The sequence below is a fragment of the Theropithecus gelada genome, chromosome 20 (assembly GCF_003255815.1).
Source record: "Theropithecus gelada isolate Dixy chromosome 20, Tgel_1.0, whole genome shotgun sequence".
NCBI classification, from domain to species: domain Eukaryota; kingdom Metazoa; phylum Chordata; class Mammalia; order Primates; family Cercopithecidae; genus Theropithecus; species Theropithecus gelada.
Genome location: NC_037688.1, coordinates 38,187,281 through 38,214,416, shown reverse-complemented (window position 1 = coordinate 38,214,416; position 27,136 = coordinate 38,187,281). Strand labels below are relative to the sequence as shown.

Below are 27,136 nucleotides of genomic sequence, written 5' to 3'. Positions count from 1 at the left end.
CCAAATGACAAGGAAAGGGATTTACACAAAATTGTTCACCACAGGATCACCATTCTATAAACCTATTAATATTTACAATTAAAGATGAGAGGAGGCCACAGTGAGATGCATTAAATGGCTTGTATTGTGGTAAACTTTTATTTTGCTGCCATTGCTGTTATTAATAACAGTAATTGGCATCTATGCTGTCCTGTATAGTTCAGAATTCAAGGCCGCTGTGGGTGGACATTCTTCACATTTGTAGACAGGAAAACTGAGGTTCAAAGTTGTTGACCCTGCTAATAAGTCATAGAGTCAGATCTCAGATCTCATGTTCTCTCAACTGTATCGTATTGTTTCTCAAGTTGTAAAGTTGACCAAAGAGAGAGGATTTTAAAATTAATTCTGCATGTGGTGGGAGTGTTCCAGGCTGGTGAAATCTATAGAGGGAGCCCCGAAAGCATATGTGCTGAAGGGAAATACAGAATGGAGGTTCCCTGGGGTAAGAAGCCAGGAGGAAGTAAGAAGATTCAGTGTTATCTTCTATGGGTTCAAGGAATGGCTGGGTGCATGGCTAACCCTCTATGTCAAATCTTGCATAAGAAATGTACCAGAAAAGATTTATGAACCTTATGTAGTCCAAACTGTCAGGGAATGCCTGAGTTTCCATTATTAGAGATGTTTTTGTATTACAGGAGTCATCTAGCCCCATGATTCTCAGGATTTGAGAGACCAACTTATCTTTGTAAGTCCCTCGTTGAAGATGTTATACCTCTCTGAAAGCTGTTATGCCCCCACATATGATCCATGTTTTCCTGTCTTTTTGTTTGTTTGTTTTGTTTTGAGACAGAGTTTCGCTCTTGTTGCCCAGGCTGGAGTGCAATGGTTCACTGCAACCTCTGCCTCCTGGGTTCAAGCGATTCTCGTGCCTCAACCTCCCGAGTAGCTGGGATTATAGGTGCCCGCCACCACACCCAGCTAATTTTTGTTTTTGTTTTTTTTTTTTTTTTGAGACGGAGTCTCGCTCTGTAGCCCAGGCTGGAGTGCAGTGGCCGGATCTCAGCTCACTGCAAGCTCCGCCTCCCGGGTTCACGCCATTCTCCGGCCTCAGCCTCCTGAGTAGCTGGGACTACAGGCGCCCGCCATCTCGCCCGGCTATTTTTTGTATTTCTTAGTAGAGACGGGGTTTCACTGTGTTCGCCAGGATGGTCTCGATCTCCGGACCTCGTGATCCGCCCATCTCGGCCTCCCAAAGTGCTGGGATTACAGGCTTGAGCCACCGCGCCCGGCCTAATTTTTGTATTTTTAGTAGAGACGGGGTTTCACCATGTTGGCAGGGCTGGTAACTCCTGACCTCAGGTGATCCATCTGCCTCAGCCTCCCAAAGTGCTGGGATTACAGGCATGAGACACTGCATCCGGCCTTTCTTGTCTTTTTCTTCAACAAAGAATATAAGACAAAATATTGGTTGAATGAATATCTATACGCAATTCACCTACACATGTGATAGTTTCCATTTCAAGGACATTACATTGTTTTCTAACATCAAAAGAGTGGAAATATTTTGCCCCATATCAAACACAAATTGGAGATAATTCTAATTTTTCAAAGACCAAGAGGGGAGACAAAATGTCCACCCTTAGTCTGTAGTAATTCTGGCTTTAGGAGAGAATAGGTAACGTATTTCAAAAGCCAGAACATACCCAGTCAGAGGGTCTGCTGGAGGCACTGCTCTGGAAACCTAGGCGGGTTCCCATCCATCCTCTACTCGGATAGTCCAGCCGTTCAGAGATGAAGATTTGGGAGCTCATAATGCTAATGATGTGTAAATTCATTTTCAGCTATTTTATTAAGCTGGTCTTTTCAGGTTCATTATCATTAATATTTGTGGTTGGAATATGTTCCTCCAGAGACTCTGCAAATAGCTCTTCTATTGTTCAGGTAAAATTTATAGCAAGTTAGACTAAGAGGGAGCACTGTATGAGCCCAGGTTTTCATTTCCCCTGGGAACTGAAAGCTTTGCTGATGGTTTTGGATGGGTGTGAATCTTCAGTCTATAGGTCCAGCCATCTTTTAGATATAGGTCATTAACTATGCTGTTATGAATCCAAGAAGGAATATCAAGTTGTAGGTGCCAGAATGGAGAGAGGTGTGGTGCAAACTTCCCAAGATCACATCCTCCTTTGTTGTAACTGGCTCTGGCAAATTCTTCCTTTTGCTGCCACAGTCTCTGCCCCAACAAAGCCTCACAGTTTCCTCTGGATGCAAAGGTACAGGCAGGACTGTAAATGCAACTACTGTGAGTTTCCTGCCCAGTGGGATGGAAGTGTCTTCCTCCCCTTAAGGCCCACATAGAGTTCTGGCACTTGCAGCCGTGCCATCTGCACCTGCCAGAGATTTCACACTGCTATGTTGCAAATAGGGCTTGAAGTTTCTGGCCGTGTCAGGAGGAAGGAAGTGGCTTTACCACTCAGCCATGCATCTGATGACAAGCTCTGGGTGGGCAGGAAACTATGGGAAGAAGACAGATTTGGGTATTAGAATCAAATGTTACCTCTGGTACACTTTAAAATGAGCTATTCTGTGCCTCCTAAAAACAATTTTTGGGGATGGTATGGAGGGATCTCACAAGGGCATGAGCCCCTGATAATGTCATAAGTGCCAGTTCGATAGACACAGCCAGACCAATACAAGTTCACATACCTGATGTCTTAAAGACACCTGACACCAGGCTCAGGTGAAATCCCCACCTGTAAAGCCAAAGGGTCGGATAGATGATCTCTATGGTTCTTTCTAGGTGTGAAAATTTGAGACTCTAAAAAGAATGGATTCCCCTTCACTAGTGTATTTTCTTGTCATTTAGAGTCTAGCAAGGCCTTGTTTGTGTTGCAAACTGTTAGCAGATGCTGAAGCTGTCCAGGGCTGAGTGAGTACCATGTTACTCAGGCTTCACTAGGCTGAAGGAAGAGGTTGAGATGAAGGCAGTCACTCACCTGTGTTGAAGACCTGCTCTGCAGCTTCATTTCCTGTCATTACAGACTGTGTCTGGGCCCAATCAGAGGGGCTTGTGGGGAATGGGGGGCAGGTGGCACTGGGGTCTCTAGGGAGAGCAAATACAAATTGGATACCACCTAGAGGTTGCGTAGTGGAGAATAAGTTTCTAAGAACAGCTAAAAAATGAAAGAGACACGACAACCAAATGCAGCATGTGATCCTTGATAGGCCCTTAGATTTTTTTACAAAGCTATAAAGAACATTATTGGGACCACTGTGCCAGTTTGAGTATGATTGCATATTATGTGATATTATTGCATTAATATTAAATTTCTTAAGTATGAAACTGGTGTGGTGGTTATTAAGAGGATTCTTTAATTTTGGAGAAATACCTGCTATTATAGTATATGCAGCTTTTATATGCTATGTGTGTGTGCATATATATCTATATCTATAATATGTACTTATAGAGATGAAACAAATATCATAAAATATTAACAGTTGTTGAATGTAGGTGAAGCTTGTATGCTGTTCCTTGTGCTATTCTTTCTAATCTTCCGTAAGTCTGAAGTCTTTTAAAATAAAAAGTGTGGGAAAGTGGCCCCAAAGTCAGCTATGTGCCATAGCGTAGCTTCCCTATCCTACAATCCTTCTGGGTTTATTCATCCCACAGGTTAAGGCGGACACACTCCTGTTATACTTTGGGCTCATTTCCTTATTTGCTCTGTTCTCTCTGCAGACAGAGTCAGCAACCTCCTTATAATTGTGTGGCTTGATGATGTGCAGAGTTGTCCCTAAAACTCATTTGTATGTGTCTTGGGCTACTCCTCCTCACTACCCAAATAAGAGTCATTTTTGAGTGGTGGCAACCATGTCGGCAAAAGCAAGTATTTGTTGAATATTCACTGTGTGCTAGGCATTTTATCTGTATCAGCTCACCTGATTCTCATAAACAAGCCTTGGTTAGGTTTTCTTATCACCCTGTTTTATAAATGAGGCGATGAGGCTCCTAATGTTGACAAGCAGCAGAGCCAGAATTTGAAGAATCTAGGGCCAATGACTCTAAAACCTTCATTCCTGACCACGACTCAGCATGTCTCAGCCTGCAGCTGCATTGCAACTACCTGGAGAACATTTGCAAAACTGACATGTGCAGGCCCTGCTCCCAGGAGTACTGAGTTATGCAGTGGGGCTCCGACATCTGTTGCATGCAAAGATTTGGCTGTTTGGCTTCAGTCCCCCTTGTCTCCCTCAGCCTTGGGTGAGTTTCATCCATGACCTGTCTCCTCTCCCATCACCACTTGGGAGAGTAAATCCCTTTAACCTTAGGGATTTGGTGTGGCTCTTCCTTTCTGCTGATACCACCGTCTGTCAGGGTTGGCTATGATAGTCTCACAGGGTGCAAATTGGGGCCAGTGGTGTGGCTGCACTAATAAACTTACCAGGCATCATTCTCACACTTGGCTTCATGTGGAGCTGTGGCAGGAACTTAGGTGAAAGTACCTGCGGACGCTTGCGTTGGGTAACCTGTGCCTCCTGACAAGAATCTTCTGGGGAAGGAGGACAGAGGCCCAAGGAGGAGGAGCAGGCTTCAGCTGTAGCTGTAATGTTTCATTTCTTATTTTTTGGATGAATCTCAAGAGAATGATGCAGAGGGAAAAAGTCAATCCCTAAAGGTTACATATTGTATTTATTCCGCTTACTTTTTTTTTTTTTTTTTTTTTCTTTAGACAGAGTCTAACTCTGTTGTAGCTCAGGCTGGAGTGAAGTGGTACAATCTTGGCTCACTGCAACCTCCACCTCCCGGGTTCAAATGATTCTCCTGCCTCAGCCTCCCGAGTAGCTGGGATTACAGGCATGTGCCACCATGCCTGGCTAGTTTTTGTACTTAGTTGAGATGGGGTTTCACCATGTTGGCCAGGCTGGTCTCGAACTCCTGACCTCAGGTGATCTGCTTGCCTCGGCCTCCCAAAATGCTGAGATTACAGGTGGGAGCCACCGTGCCTGGCCTACATAACATTTTTGATATTAAAAAATTATATCAATGGAGGACAGCTTAGTGGCTGTCAGGGGTCAAGGGTTGGAGGGAGGTGCTACCAAAGGGCATCTGAGGAATCCTGCCAGGGATGCAAATATTCTGTGTCTTGACTGAGTCACTATCAATTTCCTGGTTGTGATACTGTCCTAGGGTTTTGGAGGATGTTGCTACAGGGGGAAACTGTATAAAGGGCACACAGAATCACTATGTTATTTCTAAAAATTTCACATGAAACTTCAGTTATCTCAAAATGCAAAGTTTAGTTGGAAAAAAAAGAGGCTATAAAGCAAATGTGGCAAAATGTTAACATCTCTTCTTTGTGGGTTTGGGGTGCATAGAAATCTGTTAGATTTGTTGTTACTATTTTCATGATTTTCTGAATGTTTGCAACATCCAGTAAAAATCAAACCCTCTGGAGTTATATACTCAGCCTTATATGTATGAAACCTTGCCTAAGACTCATTCCTGGCCCCCTCAGACTGGTGTGCTAGAAGCACAAGTACGAGGGATGGAGGAGCTTCTTAGGCTGGCACTGGCCCCAGTGGCAACCATGCTTCTGACTCCCTGCTGTCCTTATTTAACCTGGGAAACCATTGAATACTCTTTGAGTATTGGGACTTTCTATTCTCCGTATAGCTCCCACAATGCTCTACTGAATCTCCTTGGTCTACCACAGAAATGGGTGAAATTCTACTTCTGTACTTGGTGACAGCTACTTCTAGACTAAAAGAATTGTCACAAGGAGCGCTGTCTTATTAGAATCCTTGGTTTTGTGTATTATAAGACAATAGAGACATATATACCAGAATTCATTTATTGTATCACTAAAGTACAACTTCACAATATAATCAAAAGGGACTAAATGAGACATGCAGAACAGTTTAGATGTAGAAATAGAAAAGAATGTTTGAAGGGTCAGTTAGATTGAAATAGAATTTTAATAATCATGAGAGAGCCAAGTGTTTCTAACCCAGTGTCGCTTAGACAGGCTTGGCCATCGCAGGTCTATTCACATGGATTCTGAATGACGATCAGAAGATATTCCTTATCTATGGAGAGATGGACAAAATCAATTCACCCTTAATTTAAATTTAATCAAGGAATATTTCAACTAGACTGCTGTTCTCTTCAAAACATCACATGGACCTTGTGTAGACAGATGGTTTCCCACCCTGGCTGCACATCAGAATTACCTGTTGAGCCTTTAGAAAATACCCATTTCCTAGGGCCTCAGAGATTCTGATTTCATTGGTTTGGGGTGGAGTTGCAGGAATGGAAAAATTTTTTACAAGTCCTCCAAGTGATTTAATGTGTAGCCAGGGTGAGGACACTGGTGTAGAAAAAACTTCATTTAGTTTATAGGCAATTCTGATTTGATGGATTTACTATAGAGGTTTGTTCTAGATTAGTTCAGTGCCATAGGTCCCATGGTACAGTCATTTTGTAACATGGTGCACCTAATTCCTTCAGGGAAAGGAGTGGTTCTGTGGCTGCTCTTCTGGTAGACCTGGGAGATGTACTTTCCTCATAGGGAGGGTTTAAGAACCTACAGGCCTTGGGTTCACTGCCTACTTTATCTGCAGGACAGGGAACATTTCTCCCATTCTGCAGAGCCTGTATGCTAAGTTTGCTGAAAATGAGACCTACATTTTCTAAATTTTTCCATTACTAATAATAAATGCAAGTGGGCAAAATTCAACCTGTTCTAAAGTCATGGGGTCATATTAATTGCTAATTTCATAGAATTTTTAGGTTGGGATTTTTACATTCAAACATCATTCTGTAATAGAAGAATATTATGTTTTATATTGCATACTGAAATCTATACTTCCCATTCATAGAAACAAGGCTTTTTATCTAGCAAAGTAGAAAGATGATTTAACTAGGAAATGAAATGCCAAATTACCTGGAGCTACCATGATTTCATGTTTCTTTGATCTGATCCTAAGAAAAGTCAGGTCGTTCTGAGGATCAATATCACGAACTGTGCTTTTGGCTTTCATTGTCAGGTGATGAAGAAGGCCTGCATATTGAACAGTTGTTGAGTTGTCCAAGGTTGTTCGGATGGGAATACCTATTATGAAATTTAATTTTGGTTAATAATTTTCTGACTAGAAAAGTAATATGTACATTGTGAAAGTACTGGAAAACACTGATAATTGTAAAGTGGAGGAAAAAGTTATGGCTTATCACTCTCTGGTAACAATTTTAGTTTATTTCCTTCCAATCTTTTTGTCTCTGTAGATTTTTAAGTATAGTTGTGTGAAACTATATTTACAAATTTGACTGTTGCTTTTTTCTTCATTAAAATTATAACATACGAGTTGTCCTTGTTGACAGTGTCATCAACATTATTTTTAATAACTGCATACTTTACTCTTTTATGGACATATAATACAGTCCATCTCCTATTGTTTGGTCATTTTGTACCTTATATTTTTTATATAGCTAATGGGGTGATGATGAACGTTTTTGTGCATAAATCTTTCAGAAGCTGTTAACTGACTGCTTGAGTACTAAGTTAACATATTTTTAGATGAAACGCACTCCCCCGAATATCTTGTCTACAGTGAGTCTGCTTTGAAGTGCTTCATCTGTGACATGGTGTTAGTCTTCTTCCCTGAGGCCAGAAACGTAAAGGGATATCACCACACATGCTAGACGGTACATCAAAAGGGACTCCTCACACAGTATTTTGCAAACCTTAAATTTTATGTTACAAAATGTGGTAATAGGAGCCGTGGTGGCTCAGGCCGGTTGCTCTGGCACTCGGGGAGGCGAGGCTACATGTTCGAGGCCAACCTGGTCAACATTGATTGAAAAAAAAGAAAATGTGGCAATAAGGATATTGTAGTTTTGCTGTGCATTCCCTGGTTTGCACTCATTTTTGGTGTAAACACTATTAAATTTGGCTACTTGTGTGCTCCATTGTTTGTTTGTTTGTTTTGAGACGGAGTCTCGCTGTCCTAGGCCCAGGCTGGAGTGCAACGGCAGGATCTCGGCTCACTGCAACCTCTGCCTCCCGGGTTCCAGCAATTCTCCTCCCTCAGCTTCCCGAGTAGCTGGAGTAGCTGAGACTGCAGGCACCCACCACCACGCCTGGCTAATTGCTGTATTTTTAGTAGAGACAGGGTTTCACCATGTTGGCTAGGCTGAACTCCTGACCTCAGGTGACCCATCCGCCTCATGTCTCCCAAAGTGTTGGGATTACAGGCGTGAGCCACCATGCCCAGCATGCTCTATTGTTCTGTTACACAAGTTTAAAACAGAAACTATTAACTGGAAAATTCTAGCCAGAAGAATATGCAAGTGTAATTCAATTCAGTTGAAATCAATCTAACTCAACTTGGAACACCCAGCATTAATGCCTATTATGTAACAGGCACTGTGGTAGGTATTTTACATATATCGTATCTAATGAGAGATAGCCTTCATATTATTATTATTATTTTTTTGAGATGGAGTCTCGCATTTTCGCCCAGGCTGGAGTGCAGTGGCTGGGTCTCAGCTCACTGCAAGCTCCGCCTCCCGGGTTTACGCCATTCTCCTGCCTCAGCCTCCTGAGTAGCTGGGACTACAGGCGCCTGCCACCATGCCCGGCTAGTTTTTTGTATTTTTTTAGTAGAGACGGGGTTTCACCGTGTTAGCCAGGATGGTCTCGATCTCCTGACCTCATGATCCGCCCGTCTCGGCCTCCCAAAGTGCTGGGATTACAGGCTTGAGCCACTGCGCCCGGCCGCCTTCATATTATTTTGAGAAGAACTAGATAGCCAGAGAATTCCAGGGATTTGATTTGCAATGTGCTTTTATTTTAGGAGGAGATATGAAGGTGAATTTGGGATCGCTATCAAATTCCTTAGGTATCTGTATTAAGGGCACTCAAGAATGAGCCTAACATGGCTCCTGGTTTCCTTCAGAGAATGTAGCTCCAGAAACTATTAAACAAGAAGAGCACTTTCAAGAGTAGAAGAGTGTTACAAACTTAGGATTTTACCAGGTTTTCATAAAAATCTTGAAGACCATCAATTTTGACTTTGAAAAGACTGATTTCTCTTTCTTTTAAGATAACTGCTGTGTCCAGAATGTTTTGCTAAACAGTATGAGGATAATAATTACAAGAAAACCTATTCAATAAATAAAGCATCATAAAAACCTTGCTAATCTTTTAGTATGATTTGCTGGCCACTTTTTCCCTGGAAGGCAGTCAGCTGTCTTGCATACCTGAAGGTCACAAAGCATGGATCTTTAACAAGCAGGAAATGGAAATGTGGCAACACGCAACCTTTGATGGGAACTTTTTGACGAGCAGTTTTATTTTGCATCCTAAGTAGTGACTACCTACTAAGGGTGCAATGCTCAGTAGCAAAACAAGAAATACAACCAGAATAAATTATTTAAAATGTAGGTGACAGGATTATGAATCAGATGCTCAGGTCTATTTAGTTAGTCTGTTCATGATCCAAGTCAATAAATAAAACAGCTAGCCTTTTTGAATAATAAGTGTGCACAGTGGAAACACGTGGAGTTTTTCATATCTGCCATACACACTTGGAAAAAAATCAATCAACAAATATTTATTGAACTCTTGGCACCATGTGAGGTAATTAAAAAATAATTTATTGAGAAGTAATTTTAGCATATGGTATAAAATTTACCCACTTCCCTTCTGAGAAACAACTACTGGTTTCTTAGAGCCTTCTAGAGACATTCTAGGTCTATTCAAGAATGTATGTGTTTGTGTTTGTAATTTTCATTTTAATGATACCATTCTCTATTTCGTACCTTGATTTTTAAATTTAATACTCTTTGGAAATTGTCTGATTCTGTACACATAAGTCACACATATTAGTGACTGAATAATAGTCTTGTTGAATAGATGTTTTATAATATACTTAATATGTCCTACTGATGAGCATTTAGGCTGTTCTCAATCTTTGACTTTTGTAAACAAGGCTACTTAATATGTCCTTGGTCATCTCATTTCACATTTGTATATATGTGTAGGATAATTTCCTAAAATGAAGCTCCTAGAACAAAGAGCATATGTATTCTAAAATTTGATGGCACTACTTTACTACTCTCTATGATCCTAGTAAGCCAGCACCCGTTATTTCAATTTGTCATCTTCAACTGCACATTTGTGCTTTGGTTGATAGACTGTATTTCAAAATAAAAGGAATTGGCTGGATGGCTGTTACAATCTAATGAAACTCAAATGATAGATTGTTAGAAATGTCAGGAATATTTAAAATTAAGAGCCTGTAGAAATCAGACTTATGTACATTAGAAAATATGACAGATCTGACTGCCTGGGGAACAAACATACATATTTGCCAGTATCTAATTCAATGATCAGTGTTGCAATATTATAAACAACGAATGGTTTTATAAATGAGAAACCAATGCTAACAAAAATCTACTCTAATTAAAATATGTAGCATTGGGCTAAACTGGGAAGACTACTTTACTGTCTTCAATAGGAAGTCTACGTTTCAGTAACAGTGAAACCGAAGGACTATATTTAACATGGCATATGATGATATCTAAATGAATAAGCATGGTAGAAGTCTGACCTAACCACAAATATAATCTGAAAATGCTAAAATGATTTGCCTAGAATTAGTAGACCACAACTGCTAGTAGAAAACAGTGATACATAAAACATCATCTTAGCTAAATATTTTGGTATTAAATTTCATGGGACTTCCCAAAGCTGAAAAGCTACAAAGCTACACTGTAATAAATGACGCTTTCATCTAAAATTGAGTAGGTTGTTGAAACTGAGTATTTTATTACATTCTGGTCACATAGTTTACACCATATGCCATTAATAAACATCCTTGTCATATACTCTGGTTATTAATAATCCAACCATAAAAATAAGCCCCTTATTTATATTTTAGAGAAAACAGGTTAATTTGGCTTTCAGGTAAAAACTCTTAAGTACCCAGAAACCTTGAAAAGTGTCCTGAATTCTAATATAAACTTATCCTAGTAGAGGTTAATTAGAAGTTAATGGGTATTGAAAATAATATTTTGTTGCCTTCGGATAAGAGAAGTGTTAATTGAGGAACCTCAGGAAAATAAAGTGAAAATCACTTTTCGTCTCACTACTCAGGGTGATCACTGTAACATATCCCTACTCTTCCTTCTCTATTTATTTGAAGTGTATGTGTGCACTTGACCATAGATAGGATTAGAACGCGCTGGTGACCGCTTTGTTCTCTGCTTTTTTCATCTAATACTGTGAGTAGTTTCCCAAGACCCTAAATAGTCTTCAACCTTTTAAATAGAGTAATGTTCATCAAGTAAATATTATATAGTTACTTTAAAAATTCCTGCACTGTTAGGATACATTTATTTACTTACTTGTTCTATTTATTTATTTATTGCTATTACATATGATGCCTCAGTGAGTATCCTCATACCTAAATATTTTCATCATCACTCTTTAGGATAAATTGCTAGGAGTAAAATTGTAGATCAAAGAGGGTGAATATTTTTCAGACGTTTGGCACATATCACCAGGATTACCTACTTTAGACCAAGATCTTCCAAAGAATAACATTAGATGAGTGGTTCTGGGTGTCACAGGTGAATGTACCTGTACAGGGTTGAAGAGTGTCTCCCTAGACCCCCCAGATCCCCAAATTCAAGTCCAATATAAACCTCAGAAGGTGGCCTTATTTGGAAACAGGGTCTTTGCAGATGTAATTAGTTAAGATGAGGTCACACTGGATTCGCGTAGGCCCTAATCCAACAACTGGGGTTCTTATAATGAAACAGACAAGAGACACAAAGATGAGAAAGCCACATCATGATGGAGGTGGAGATTGGAGTGATGTGTCTATAGGCCAAGGAACACTGAAGATTGACAACTACCAGAAGCTAGGAAGAGGTAAGGAATGATCCTTCCATAGTGTCTTCAGAGGAAGCATGAGCCTGCGGATATCTTGATTTCAACTTCTAACCTCCAGAACTGGAATAGAATACGTTTCTGTTGTTTTAAGTTACCAGGCGTGTTGTAGTTTGTTACTGCAGCCAAAGGAAACTAATGAACCACCTCTATGAAATCACATGGACGGCTCATCTTCGGAGCCATGGCAGAGTGTATGCAAATACCTGGAAATAAAATCAATGCAACCAGATCCATGTACTAGGGCTGGAATGCTTCCTGGAAATATTCTGCATAGTTCTTGACTTACCTGTAAGACAGATCTTAAATCTTCTCTTCCCCTGATTATTCAAGCTCGAAAATTTATTATGTTCTATTATCTCTCTCATTCATTTGGCCTTGAGTTACTGGTTATAAAACAAATCAAATGCTTTATCTGTATAAATGAATTAAAAATCCCGACATTTTCATAACTATTTAATTACTATTGTGTTGGGTATTATGCCAAGCACTCAACAATTATTGTCTCATTTAATGATCAAAACCACCAGTAAAATAGGTTATTGTGCATTCTTAGTGGTAAGGAGTTGTAGTTCAGAATTTAAGCAGACTTTCAGTTGGTAGTTGCTCAATAAGTATTTACTGCTGGATTTTTCCAAGGCACTGAGTTGGTAATGGACCAATTCCATGGTTGCACCACAAATTATGTAAAGTAGCTACTCTTATTTTAACTAATGCTCTGGAATTTCTGGCACCCCTTGTCCTTACAAGTGTCTGAATTAGCAATGAAACCAGCAGGAACTCTTAAGAGGTTGCCACCATAGCTGAGCATGGAGCAATGTGCCAAAGTAATGTGCCAAAGTAACATGCCAAAGTAAATGCGATGTGGATTCTTAACAAGGATTGTGCAGCAAGGGCAAGTTTTTGGTAAGTCTACAGATTTCATAGTTGGAAATGTATAGGCTCTTCTTATACTACATCCACAAAGAGTACATTATAAATGATATCATTAATTCTCAAAGATTTTTAAATAAAATATGTTCAAGGAACACGTTCCACTTAAAATAAAGACTGAAATTCTGTATGGTTAATAATGTTGAAACAAAAACAAACTACCATCAATGATACTCTCCCTATCTTCTATATGACAGTTTTTTTGGCACTTCTGAAATATTGGAAGAGAATTACCAAAGCTTTAAAAAGTAAACAATGTATAGTGCTTCTTAGGAGTATATAGACATTTTTAGACATGTCTTCTTCATATTTATGTCCCCAGATCTTAGCAGAGTGTTTCATATATATATATATGGACTAACACAGCAAACAGGTTCCTGGTTGGCTTCTGCATGTCAAGAAGATAGCCTGTGATATATTTACCTTCTGCATTTACAACCATAGTTCCAATAACCCCTTTATGGCTCTGGATCCTCTTTAAGGTTTCTTCCACCTCTGCCTGAAAGAGACCAGGAAGATAATTAACCAAAAGGGCCCTGTGGTAACTCCAACCCTAAGGAGAATAACGTTTGGAAAGATACCTACTCCCCTATCTCCATAACCTAAGGTGCCGAGTGTGATAATCTCAGATTTTTAAAAGACAGCTTTGAAATTGTCAAGTCCCACATAAATATACCTATATAAGACCTCGTGGTTACAATCCTGATAAATCTCAGTAAGACAGCTTACTGCCTCACAGGAGTTCACTCCATATTTATCTGTTTCCATTTACTAGAAAATTATTCTTTACATTGCATGGAAATTTGTCCCAGATTATCTTTCATTCATTGACCCTGCTGTATTCAAATGAAAATTCCTTTTCTACATTATAGTGCTTTAGATATTTATAGAGCTATATCATGGCCTCCCTATGTCTAAAAGTAGTCCTTATTGAGAAATCTTATTTTCATTACTGTGACCTAATCAGTTCAGATGATTAAATTTAAAGGATATTCTATAAAAAACAAAGTATTCCAGGATTCTAGGATTTTCTTGATAACTATAGCTTCCATATCAGTGCAAGCTGAATGTTCAACTATGAATGATTATTCTGGAATCTATTATTGTGTTTTAAACTCATTTGGAATCTTATGTGTAGACTGTATTGTACGTTTTCTTCCCCTCTAGAAAAGTCAAAGTCAAGAACTATCTTTTCCAAACCTGCAAATTGTTCATGACTGAGCAATCTCTGGATATTCTGAGTTCAAACAGTATTCTGCAAATTCTCTTGATGAGGGTTTGCTATATTCTTTTTTCCTCAATATTGCACAGGTGAACATTATGTTACTTCAAGATAGTTTTCCTTTGCACTTGGTATGAGCATGAGCACTTATTTCTCTATTTCAGCATCATAGCCAATGTTTTCTTAACTTTAGGCATTTTTATACTAGATTCATTATTCTTACCATTATGAATGCCATATATATTATTTATCTAAGTATTCTTTAAATTATCTCACTGCTAAAAGTTTAAATAAATGCATTTTAAAAGGAAACCATATATCACTACCACAGATGGAAACCTGATGTTGTTCCTCATAAATAGAAATAACTGTAAAACAAACAAAATGAACAAAATGAAGAGACAGCATATCATTAAATTCTACTGCAATGAAAGCTCTGAGCCTGAGGACTGCTCTTTAGATGAAAAATGGAAACTTCCAAATGACAGTGGTATTAAGGACCTAATAGTAACAGAAATTTTCTCCTGTATGTAGTCTGAAGGTTGAACAAAAAGGAAGAGGAATAACTTTCTCACGATGTGATTCATTCTTATTTAGCATTTCTGGGCCATCTTATGTAGCAACGAATATTTGCATCTCACTTTGAGAAACACTGCACTAAACCGTAAACGCTGAACAGGGGATCAATAATTTACTGCATTTTGGGCAATCTTTAAGACGATGTCCACAGCTTCTTGAAGCCACTGTGTCCTCATTTATCTTTCTCCCTGTTACTTATCTCCCATACTCCTTTCTTTTCTTTCCCTGGCCTTTCCATTTCTCCACCCAGTTGTTTCTGGTCTCATGACTTCTGAGTGCTCCTAGTATAATTTCTTAATCCCCATCTCCAATCCCCGTTTCATTCCTCTCTTAACGACCTTTGCTTTCCACAGTTTCTACTTTTTTTTTTCTTCTTTTTTTTTGGGGGGGGAGGAGGGGGGCGAGTCTCCCATCACTTACTTCCTTTTTCTTTATTTCCCTTTCTTCTTTTTCAGTATCTTCCCTTCTCACCCTTGCATTCCCTTGCTTTCCCTGTCCCACCTCTTCCTTCTCTCTAAGGGTCTGAGTTTTTTCCTTTCCATCTCGGCCTCCCACCCCGTCTTTGGAAACTTTCCTGGCTCCCCGGATTTCTCACTCCCCTGAGCATTCTTCATCCTCTCGATCTCTCTCTTTCCTTTCTCAACATCACCCCTCCCTATGTACCACCCCCGCGAAATCAATTCCCAAGACAGCTTCCACTCATCTAGACATCTTCCTCCCCCTTTCCAAGGTCTCCGTCTCGCCCCTCCAAGAAAATCCTGAAGCCACCAGTCTCCGCCGTGGCCCCTGGACCGTCCGTGCCTTGGGGGGCCCCAGGAGCCGGGCAGCGAAGGTCCTTGCCGGTAGGCGTCCTTCGAGCGCCGGGGAGTAGACGGAGACGCTAGATTTACCATCGCGGAGGCCGCGAAACTCTGGGCTCAGGCCGGCGGCACAGACTCCCGGGATGTCAACAACGCTACCAGCCGTAGCTAGGAGACAAAGGAGGAAGTGGCCCCCGGAAGCTTCGGGGCCGCGCCTGCGTGCTCGCGGATCGGCTTTTCCGCCCTGACCGTGCTCCTGATGCCTCCCGGCCGCCGTAGGCGAAGGTTCGCGGAAGCGGCGAGCAGGCGCTCACCTGAGGTTCGCCCAAGCCTGGGGCGGTGGGGCCCGGGAGGGAAGAGGGAAGTGGGTCAGGCTCCCGGTCTGTGTTCATCCATTCATTCATTCGTTGAGGCACGAATTAATGTAATAGCCACTCATTCGTTCAAGAACTGCTGATTCACCACCCACCAGGTGCCAGGGAGAAGGACAAAATGCACCAAAAAGTGCCGGAAGCAGTAATGTCCACGTGTGATACTTGCCTTGGAGCAAGTAAACAGGGAACAGGGCCATCTGACTCCGGGGTTGGGCTGCTCTAGGGGTTTGGTGATAGTCTTGGCTGCCTATGACCGTCCATTAGTACTGCCCTGTACAGGGCAGATAATGTTGTCTCCCCTCCCAGTAGTTTTTATATTGAAGAAAAATATATCAGAGAATCAAATAATACAATCTTATGTACTTAAAAAAGTTAATGTATATCTGTCTACTCCAAGATCAGTAGAGTAAACACAGTTTCACATTTTATGTTCTCACCTAGTTATAGCACCCTCTTTCTGTTCTCAACTCCCTTGAAGAGTTGCTACTTGTCAGTATTTCTGTTAGTTGTCAGTATCCATTAGGATCTGTATTTTTGCCATTGTAAATATCAACAGTTCTGAGTTACTAAAAAATTGCAAGTAGTAGTTCCGGAGGTTCTATACATTGCCATAGAAGAGCATTCCATTGGGTATTTAAGGAACTGTTGGAGGAAACACATTGAGGAAACACATTAAAGATCAGTTAGGGATGGTCAGAAGTCACTTGACTTTTTGAGGGACATTGATAATATCCTTATAGCCTAGGAGGAAAAGAGCCACTATTGTACGAAGAAGCACAACAGGAAGATTTTATGGCTGCAGTGGTGTTATGACTTGCTGGGGTTAGAGGAGGACAAATATTGATGACAAAATACAAGCTGTAAGTTGGGAATGCATCTTCATAGGGATCATGCCATAACAACTTCCTGTAATACCGATTCTGTGCATCCATTTCCAGAAAGTAGTCTCACACTAAACAAGGCATGCATCGTACTAGGAATGTCAACTGGATTCTGAATGGGCCATGTTAGGCATGCTCTGGGACAGTTTTGAATTCATTGGCAGGCTTGGACTCGATGATCCATTTCAACTCCAAATCTGTCATTTTATTATATTAACTACAGAAATACTCTGAGAAGCTGTAGTTCTGCTCTAATTTTTGTTGAGGTGTGGGTGATTCTGATTACTGTAATTCTCTCCTTTTTTTCTCTCCAAGAAATTTGTATATCTCGGAAAGCCAGTTCACTATTAATAGCCAAAGAATCCCACTTGATTCTCAACACCTGGTACTCCAACAAAGTTGATTTGGAAAGGGCTGCTAGAGCCTTGGGGAAGGAGTCTGAGTCTGGTGTGTGCATGTGCATGTGTGTGCTTGTGCGTGTATGCATGCATGTGTGTACAGTTCTGGCTCTTACCTGATTGACTATAGCTACCATTTTGCAGTAATACAAATATAGGTCTTTAGAGAAGTACTGGCCGAGTTGAAGACTGATTCTTGGGCTCTCTGGGTGTTTCTGATCAAGGAGATTCCTACTTGATTGTGTAGCCATTTGTTTTTCTTACAAAAACCAGTGACAGTGCACCATGTCTGATATGTCAGTCAGCTTTAATGAAGGAACCCATTGCATATGCATGGAGTGTGGATTTCCTCGTTTCTGGAGTCAGGGTGTCAAGCTCATTCAATCGCTGACAGCTGTAATTAGAGCAAAAAATGATTCTACCATGAAAGGCGCTGACAGGAGAACCCAACTGCTCAAAGAGAAATAAGAAGTAGCCAAACTGACTTCCAACCAACGGTCAGGTTTGACTCTGTGCACAGGAAATCAATGAGGAGAACTTGAGCCATTTTCCCCTTATCAATTTTTCACTTCTAATTATTTCTTGGAGGTAGCTTGGTTTAATTTTTATGCCTTTTTTGGACCTATAATGAATGTCCAGAGCTATGCTATATAAAGTGTCTTTGCAATGCCTGACATGTTTCCTACCCCATCCTCAATATGTGTGAATTCCTCTTTTACCATCTCCTTCTCCCATCCCCTCAGCTTTTCTTTCGACTCACAATAAGTGCTAAATAACTTTGAACTTAAGTGAAAATATTAATGAATATTTTAAAAAATATTAATGAATAATACTTTTTGCAAGTACTCTGACTTAACCCCAAAAGTGATACATGCAGAGACCAAGTCCACAGTTTTTCACATGTAATTTTGTTAGAAGGAGATGATTTTCTTCTGAGAGTCTCTCTTACTCTTTGATACTTTGCTACTGCTCTCTGGTTAGCTTGAAGAAATCCAGATAACTTAATGATCTTGAGTTTTTTCTTGGCATTTTCTATACCACCCCATATAGCTATCTTTGGCATTCCTGGCAGTTGGCAAATATTAGGAACTGGGCCATGGAATAAATTTTGTGCTCATTCTCCCATAAGATAAAGCATTGTTTGTCATTTAACAGAACTTATCCTGGTATTCTACTGGTTTCCCTCCAGAAAATAGACACTACATTCTTCTAACATGTTCACAGGCCAGGCGTGGTGGCTTACATCTGTAACCCCAGCATTTTGGGAGCTGAGGCAGGAGGATTGCTTAAGGCCGGGAGTTTGAGAGCAGCCTGGGCAACAAAGCAAGACATCATTTATACTAAAAATTAAAAAAAAAAAAAAAAAAAAAGGCTGGACTTGGTGTTGCATGCCTGTAGTCCCAGCTACTTGGGAGGCTGAGACAAGAGGATTGCTTGAGCCTGGGAGTTTGAGGTTGCAGTGAGCCACAATCACACCACTCTCTCCAGCCTGGGTGACAGAGTGAGACTTGTCTCAAATAAAGAAAGTACAATAAAATAATAAAATACTCCTTAATACTAGGGCATAATTAGAAGATGCCAGTAATATCAATAAGTATTTCCTAAAACTGACCCAGTGTCATAGAATTGCAGTATTATAGATTTAAAGTTTCAGAAAATCAATCATTTTCTTCTTATTAGGCTAAGACACCCTCTGGGGTGACTCCCTTCAAGACCTAAGTGTAATAGAAGTATTTACTTTCCATAAGGGAATCCTCCTTGTGAGAATTAAGTGTTTTCCTAGAGCACAGGATTTGGAGTTGGGTGCAGATGGGGTTGACATTTCTAGGCATGTTTCCTTGAATCAAATAAACAGAGCATCAGCTTCTTCATTTATAAAGTAAGAAAGATAGTATCTACCTTAGAAGGTTGAGATGTGAGGTTTAAATATTATGTGGGTGAATATCTGGCTCATACCAGGTGACCAGTGCGGATCATTTAACCATGTTTCTTTCTTCTGTCTTTTCCTTTCTTTGGTTCATCTTTCCTTCTTCCCTCCATTCCTTTCCTCCTTCTCATCTTTAACCTTTCTTCCCCATTTCCTTCCCCTATTTCCTTCCTGTCTCCCTTCTTCACTATCCTCTCCTCAACCTCTCTTCCTTCTTCCCCTCCCTAGGAAAAATCTCCGTAATTCGTATTGTTGACATTCTCACTAAAGAACAACTTTCCCTTTCTCTTTGTATACAACTTATTATTAATTTAGAACCTTCATCTGTTTCATCTACCTCTAATCCCATTTTAACATAATTCCCGTTTTTATACTTCTAGCTCCAGCAAGCAGTTCCCATCTTAGTGTACTGCACATACTAGGTATTCTCAGTATCTTATGGTTGAGGGTAAACTGTAAACATTTCCTGGTCGATTAACTTTGTTCAAAGAAGAAGAAAGGAAGGACCGAGGGGAGGAGTACCTCTCCTTTTCTCAGATAATCCAGTCCTGAGGTCTCTGATCCATTTAGTTTCAAAATTACTTTGGTAAGTATAACACATAAAAAAGTAAGGTGCACCAAACAAATGTACAGTGCGTGAGTTACCATGAAGTGAACAGCTAAATCCCCAAACCAGATTAAAATAAATAGAACACTGTTCACATCCAAGAAACTTCTACTTGGCCAGTCCGAATCATTATGCCCACTCTCCTTGCAAGTTAGTTATCTGACTTCTAACAGCATGATTTAGTTTGCCTCATTTAAAATTATTCAAGTGGAACTACCTGGTATGTAACCTTTTGTTTTGGGCATAATTTTCCTCAGTATTATGTGTATGATAGTCATCTATGTTGTGTGCAGTTGTGGTTTCTTCATTTTTATTGCTCTGTAGTACTCACCTGTAAGAAAACACTACAGTTTATTTATACTTTTACTGTTGAAAGATATTTTGGTTGTTTCTAGGTTCTGACTAATCTGAATAATGCTGCCAAAGCATTCTGTCATGTGTCACTTGGTGCACATAAGCATGCGTTTGTTTCAGGTATATATATATATACATATGCAGGAGTGGAATTGCTGGGTCATAGAGTATAATCCATTATCATGCATTGTCAAACTGTTTTCCACTGTGGTTGTGCCAGTGTACCAATGTACCTAACAGTGTAGTGCAAGATAATTTCTTTTGGTCTCCAGCCTTGCCAATAATTAATATTGTCATGCTTTTAGGTTTTAGCCATTCTGGTATGTGGAAACTAGTGTCTCATGTGGTTTTAATTTGCATCTGGTTGATTACTGATGAGATTGGTCACTTTTTCCCCCACATAATTATTGACTTTTGTTTTTTTTTTTTTTGATTTTGTGTGTGTGTGTGTGTGCGCGCGCATGCACATGTGTGTTCCCTGTGGTGCAAGATTTTTGATGGTTATATGTATATGTCTGTCTTTACATAAATACCTACAGCTACATCTATATCTATCTATTACAAATCTGTTCTACTCTGTGGCTCTCATTTTATTCTCTTAATTATGTCTCTCAGTTGTGCATATGTATATGGACACTTGGTGTGTAGCATAAGTGGAGCTGCAGACCAGTGGGGGAAGCATGTTTTTTTTTCAATATGTGACACTGTACCAGTTTTATATCCGTGAGAAAATAAATGAAACATCTTCATTACCTTGGGCTAGGGAAACTTTCTTAAGCGAGACAGTAAAGTACTAATCCCATAAAAAATATTGATTACTAGAATACATAACAATTAAGAAATTAGAGGTGCGTTTGTCCTAATAAGAAGAAAATGGTTGATTTTCTGAAACTTCATAACACTGCAATTCTATGACATTGGGTCAGTTATGGGAAATACTTATTGATATCACTGGCATCCTCTAATTATGCCCTAAAAGTTACCCAATCTTAGGTATTCCTTTATAGCAACACAAACCAGACTAATACAGGGACCTTATTCTCTGACCAGAGGGGCTTTGGTTTCAAGAGGGTGTGGCAAACTTCACTGTTTTTTTCTGTGTTCTCTTACCACTGGACCTCAACACAGATTCAATTACAGAGTGTGGCAGAGTTGGGTAAAGTCTCAGCATTCTGGCCTGAGGACTAACAAGGAAAGCCCCAGAGAATTTGAAAGTATCAGGGGGTTCACAGTGAGGGAATTGCTCAGGAAGGCAACCCCATGAAGTTGTTTTTGGACTTCCGGACTTATCCCTGACTGAGTATATGTGTTTCTGATCCCAGACAGTATATCGAAGACTTTGAGAATAGAACTGTGGTATAGACCACTGCACAAGTCCGAGACTGCTGACTGGGTAGAATAAACATGGATCAGATCCAAATATTTCTTCAAATTCTTGGAAAGTGGAACCTACATTGAAACCATAAGCCACAGAAGGCTGGTCAGAGCTTGGAGCCAGAACCAAATTGGATTGATTTCTGGCACAAACAAAAATACCAACATTCTTTATGGGATTTAAATAAAACTCAGCATTTCATTACCTAATATTCAAAGTGTTCAGTGTACAACCCCAAATCACTTGACATACAAAAGTCCAGAAAAAAACTTTTTTAAGAAAAGAGAATCAATAGACTCTCTTGTGATGTGAGGTAACACAGATTTTAGAATTATCTGGCAAAGACTTTAACTATAATCGAAGTAGTCCAGGAAGTAAGGACAAACATTCTTGAAACAAATGGAAAGTTAGAAAATCTCAGGTGGGAAATGTATGGCGTAAATATATGATGTAAAGAAGGAGCAAATGGAGGTTTTAGAACTGACAAAATAACAAACGAAAACCTCACTGGGTGAGCTAAAGAGCAGAGTGGAGATGTTAGAGGAAAGAGTCAATGAACTTGCAAATAGATCAAAAGAAACTATCCAATATAAGCAAAAGAGAGGAAAAGCAAACCCTCAAGGAACTGTGAAAAATCTCCAAAATCTAAGATTTGTCATCAGTGTGTCAGAGGGAGAAGAGAAACAGGGCAGTGCAGAAAAAAATTTGAATAAGTAATAGTTAAATTTTAAAAGTATATCTTAAAAGATACAAATCTATAGATTCAAGGAGCTCAATGAATCCCAAAGAGGGGAACAAAACAAAAATGAATTTATATCCAAATACATCATAATCAAAATGCTAAAATCTGAAGACAAAGAAAAAGTTTGAAAGCAGTCAGAGAAAAATGAAGTATATTTATAGAGAAAAGATTTTGATTTATACAGGAATGATTCCTGGTCATAAACCTTGGAGGGGAACTATCTGTTTAAAGAGCTGAGAGAAAATATTGTCGACCCAATTTTCTATATACAGCAAAAATACCCTTCAGTAATAAAGGGAGAAATAAAGACTTTTTTTTTTCTTTTTTCTTTTTTGTCGGAGTCTCGCTGTCGCCCAGGCTGGAGTGCAGTGGCGCGATCTTGGCTCACTGAAGGCTCCGCCTCCTGTGTTCACACCATTCTCCTGCCTCAGCCTCCCAAGTAGCTGGGACTACAGGCGCCTGCCACCATGCCTGGCTAATTTTTTTGGTATTTTTAGTAGAGACGGGGTGTCACCGTGTTAGCCAGGATGGTCTCAATCTCCTGAGCTCATCATCCACCCGCCTCAGCCTCCCAAAGTGCTGGGATTACAGGTGTGAGCCACCATGCCCGGCCAAGACATTCTTAGATGAAGGAAAATTTAGTGCCAGCAAACATGCACTAAAAAAAGGTTAAATGAAGTTCTTAAGACAGAAGTGAAATGATGGGAGACGGAAACATGCAACATCAGAAATGAAGGAAGAAGAAACTAAAAATATCTGGGTAACTATAATAGACTAGGGGTCAGCAAGCTATAGCCCACGTGCCAAATTCAGCTCACCATCTATTTTGATTAATATAATTTCATTGAAACACAGTTGTGCTCATTTGGCTATGTGTTGTCTTTGGCTGTTTTCACTCTATAAGCACAGAGTTGAATAGTTGTGGCTGACACTGTATGGTCTGCAAAGCCTAAAATATTTACTACCTGGCCCTCAGCAGAAAAAGTTTGCTGAATCCTGTAATAGACTGTTACTTGCTTGAATTCTTTAAAATGTGGTTGATGGTTGCCAAAGATTATAGCATTGTTTAGGGTTTTGAAAGTATGTAAATGTAATATGTAAGGTAACTACAAAGTAAAGGGAGGGTAAAGAGACCAATCTGAGAGTAAGTTTCCTGCATTTCAATTGAAGTGGTCTGGTATTGGTTCTAAGTATATTGTGGAAAATGAACTATATAATCTCTTGGGCAACCAATAAGAAAAATTACAAACTGACATAGTAAAAAGGCAAAGTAGATAAATTATCATATGAAAAATTGTTTGGGCAACCCAAAAGGGAAAAGGGCAAACAGTAGAATGGTAAATAGATGGAACAATCAAATCCTGATACATCAATAATTACATTATATATACATCACATAAGCAGACTCATTAAAAGAGGTTGTCAGAATGAATTAAGAAACCAAAAATGATCAGTGATTTCTGTTTCTGTAAAGATGAGGTAGACATGCTTCTCCCTATTCTTTCCCCTGATTATACCTAATAACTCTGGAGATTATATATACAAACAGAAGAGATTGAGATAGCCAGACAGATTGGCTAGGGACATTGGGATCGAAGGAATGACATGCTTATAAGTTACTTGAGTTTTCTTTTTGTCATATATCCTAGACTAGGATATCTTGCACAAGGAACTGGAAGCCCAGAAATGTCAACAGGCACAGAAATTGTTAAAAAGTCCCAACAAAAGCCTACCTTTTCTAGCCAAAGGATCAACATACGTCCAGCCTAAAAAGACGGAAACTCTCAGAAAACAACCACTCTACTCCATCCAAACACCATACAAAAAAACCATCAATGCCCAAGAGGAGAATATAGATTTCCACTCTCATATTGCCATAATTCCCTCCATCCTCTGACATATCCTTTTCAAGTGCCCAGAGAACACATGCAAGATAGGCTGCATCCTGGACTGTAAGACAAACCTTAACAAATTTAAAAGAATAGAAATTATACAGAGTGTTTTCTCAGACTACAGTGGATTCAAGATAGAAATCAATAACAGAAAGATAATGGGAATATCTGCAAACACCTGAAAACTAACCAACACATTTCCAAATAATTCTAGTTTAAAGAGGAGGTCTCAAGAGAAATTTTGTAAATACAATGAACTGAAAGACAATGACATAAGATGTATTAAATTTGTGGAACTCAAAGCAGTTATGAGAGGGAAAATTATAGCACTACATGCTCTCATTAGAAAAAATGGAAAGTCTTAATCTGAACTCTCACTTCAAGAAACTTGGAAAAGAAGAGCAAAATAAATTGATTTCATATTTAAAAGTTCCCTGTATTTGGGTTCTCTAGAGGGACAAAACTAATAGGTTAGACGTATATATAAAGGGGAGTTAAGAAGTATGGGGTCACATCATCCCAAGTTGAGATCCCACAATAGGCTGTTTGCAAGCTGAGGAGCAGGGAAGCCAATCCGAGTCCCAAAGCTGAACAATTGGAGTCTGAAGTTCGAGGGCAAGAAGCATCCAGTGTGGGAGAAAGATGTAGGCCAGAAGACTAAACCAGTCTTGTCTTTCCACGCTCTTCTGCTTGCTTTTATTCTGGCCATGTTGGCAGCTGATTAGATGGTCCCCCCCCAGATTGAGGGTGGGTCTGCCTCTCCCAGTCCACTGACTCAAATGTTAATCTCCTTTGGCAACACCCTCACAGACATACCCAGGAGCAATACTTTGCACCCTTCAATCCAATCAAGTTGACACTCAATATTAACCATCTCAAGTCCACCCCTTGTCAACTTCAACCCATACACGTCTCCTAAAATCATACATAATCTTCAAATAAAGACAGTAATAAGGTCATAATTATGCCTAACACAATGCAGCTATCCTTTGATGGGAAATGCATCAATCCCCAACCCAAATGCTATTACATAAAGTTAACAATACTTAAATGCTGATGCGAAGTCAATAAATCTTATGTCACATGATAAAGGACAAAGAAAGGAAATAAAATGAGTACTAAGAAAATATCTTTCTTAGTACAAGTATATACATGCACAAACATGTTCTTAACAAAATAAGGAGAAAATACTCATGACAATTACGGTCCTCATTTCCACAACTGGTCACATGGTCATAGCTGGTATTGGCGACTAACAGACTAAAACATTCCCCAAAAGAAATCTCCACTGGGGACTCACTAAATAATTCCACCAAATATTTGAAGAAGAATTACCATTGTTTCTACACAATCTCTTTCAGAGAATAGAAGAAGGGGGATAACTTCCCAACTCATTTCATGATCTTATAAAGTTAGCATTACCCTGGTCTTCAAATCAGATAAAGACAGTACATGCACTGAAAAAGAAAGAAAAAGAAAAGTATGATGGTGAGAGTTTGAGAGTTCTTAGACTTGGCACCAAAAATACAGTTCATAAAAGGAAAAATTAATACATTAGACTTTATCAAAGTTAAAACTTTTGCTCTTCAAGAGACCATATTAAGAGAATAATAGACAAGTTGCAGACTGGGAGCAAATATTTGCACATCATGTGTCTGACTAAGGACTACTATCTGTGATAATTAAGGAACTCTCAAAACTCAACAGTAAAATCAACAAAAACAGCAACTACAACAACAACGTGATCCAGTTCAAAAATGGGCAAAAGACAGATAGAAACTTTCCATTGGAGAAGATATACAGATGGTAAATAAACACTCCAAAAGATACTCAGCATCGTTAGCCATTGGGGAAATGCCAATTAAAACGGTGGGAGTGTTCTATAAATGTCAATTAAATTCTGTTGGTTGATGATATTGTTAAGTTCTCTATCTTTGGTGATATTTCTGTCTGTTTTTTCTATCAATTGTTGAGAGAGGGATGTTGAATTCTTCAGCTATCATCGAGGATGTGTCCATTTCTTCTTTCAGTTCTGTCACTTTTTGCTTTAAATATTTTGCAACTCTATCTTTTCGTGCATACATTGCAGTTTTATTATGTGTGGTTTTCTTTGCATTTATCCTGTTTGGGGTTTTCTGTGTCTCTTGAAAAAATGTGACTTGATGTCTTTTTTCTGGGAAAATTCTCATGCTGTGTGTTGCCAGGTTCCAGTAATTAAAAACATGCTTTTATGAATGAATAAAGGCTATGAGTCTTTTCTAAGAGAGTCAGCTGAGATATGTTTACTTACCATGGTCTGCATGTATATTTTCATCTACAGAATTGTAAGTATGAAAACAATACAGAATAATTGTATACGCCGTTTCTCCTGTATTTGACACAAAATGATCACTACCTGGTTCTTATGCTCAGGATCCACAGATTATCATTTAATATATGCTGGGCCAATTTTGCTCTAAGTTTTATTTCCTAATTGAAGTAAACATTGCTCAGGGTGAAGGCAGTGAAACGTTGTCCTCCGACCTTTATAACCTAAGGATATTGGATAGTGGATAGTATGGCAGTCTGCTGCTCTTCTATAAACATTGATCTCTTATTTTTTGTTTCCTGAGCATAGTTTTCCAAGCACTTCCATGCGCTCTGTCTCAGTTGCCCTTATAATATCCCTTTGAATTTGTAGAGCTTGGCTCTGTTTTGCAGATGTTGTGTCTGAGGCAAAGAAACCAAATGATGGAATAAGGATCCAGAGTGGTGAATCTTATTTCACTCCATTCTGGAACTTTCCCCAGGATAGTTCTGCTTCTGTCTTGGAGTGCTTATTGTATATCCTCCAAGTTATCTAGATGGCTGTATGCTGTTCTCATTCCAAAATATAGCCTGTCGTGGACACAATAAGTGGTCGAGCAAGAAACAAGGCTGAGCTCCCTTGTCCTCCTTCTGTTTTGTTCTGCCAACTGCATACAAGAGAGAAGAGGACATTGTTACCTGATTGGCAAAAGGAAGGACTTGCATCTCCTTCCCAGGGAGGATGCTGCCTTGTGATGTCACACCAGACATTCCAGCATGATCTCTTTTGTAAATCTATTTGGTTGACTTCTTCTCTTGCAGCTGACTCAGAAATTGGG

General features: G+C 39.5%; 1 protein-coding gene across 5 annotated transcripts; it reads right to left on the bottom strand.

Moving 5' to 3' along the window:
- Positions 1-5,767: 5,767 nt before the first annotated feature.
- Positions 5,768-15,896, bottom strand: DYNLRB2 (dynein light chain roadblock-type 2). 5 transcript variants are annotated; one of them, XR_003117069.1, is made up of 5 exons: positions 15,552-15,678; positions 13,284-13,359; positions 9,165-9,254; positions 6,918-7,085; positions 5,768-6,060 (listed from the first exon to the last, which is right to left on the bottom strand). XR_003117069.1 is itself a non-coding variant. In XM_025370838.1 (4 exons), the coding sequence occupies exons 1-4, from the start codon at positions 15,863-15,865 to the stop codon at positions 6,017-6,019; spliced, it is 378 nt and encodes a 125-aa protein (XP_025226623.1). In that variant the 5' UTR covers positions 15,866-15,896; the 3' UTR covers positions 5,768-6,016. The 5 variants fall into 5 exon arrangements, 3 of the variants coding, with proteins under 3 accessions (XP_025226623.1, XP_025226625.1, XP_025226624.1); XM_025370838.1 differs by lacking the exons at positions 9,165-9,254; positions 15,552-15,678 and adding an exon at positions 15,776-15,896; XM_025370840.1 differs by lacking the exon at positions 9,165-9,254 and having other exon boundaries at positions 15,325-15,621.
- Positions 15,897-27,136: the final 11,240 nt, after the last annotated feature.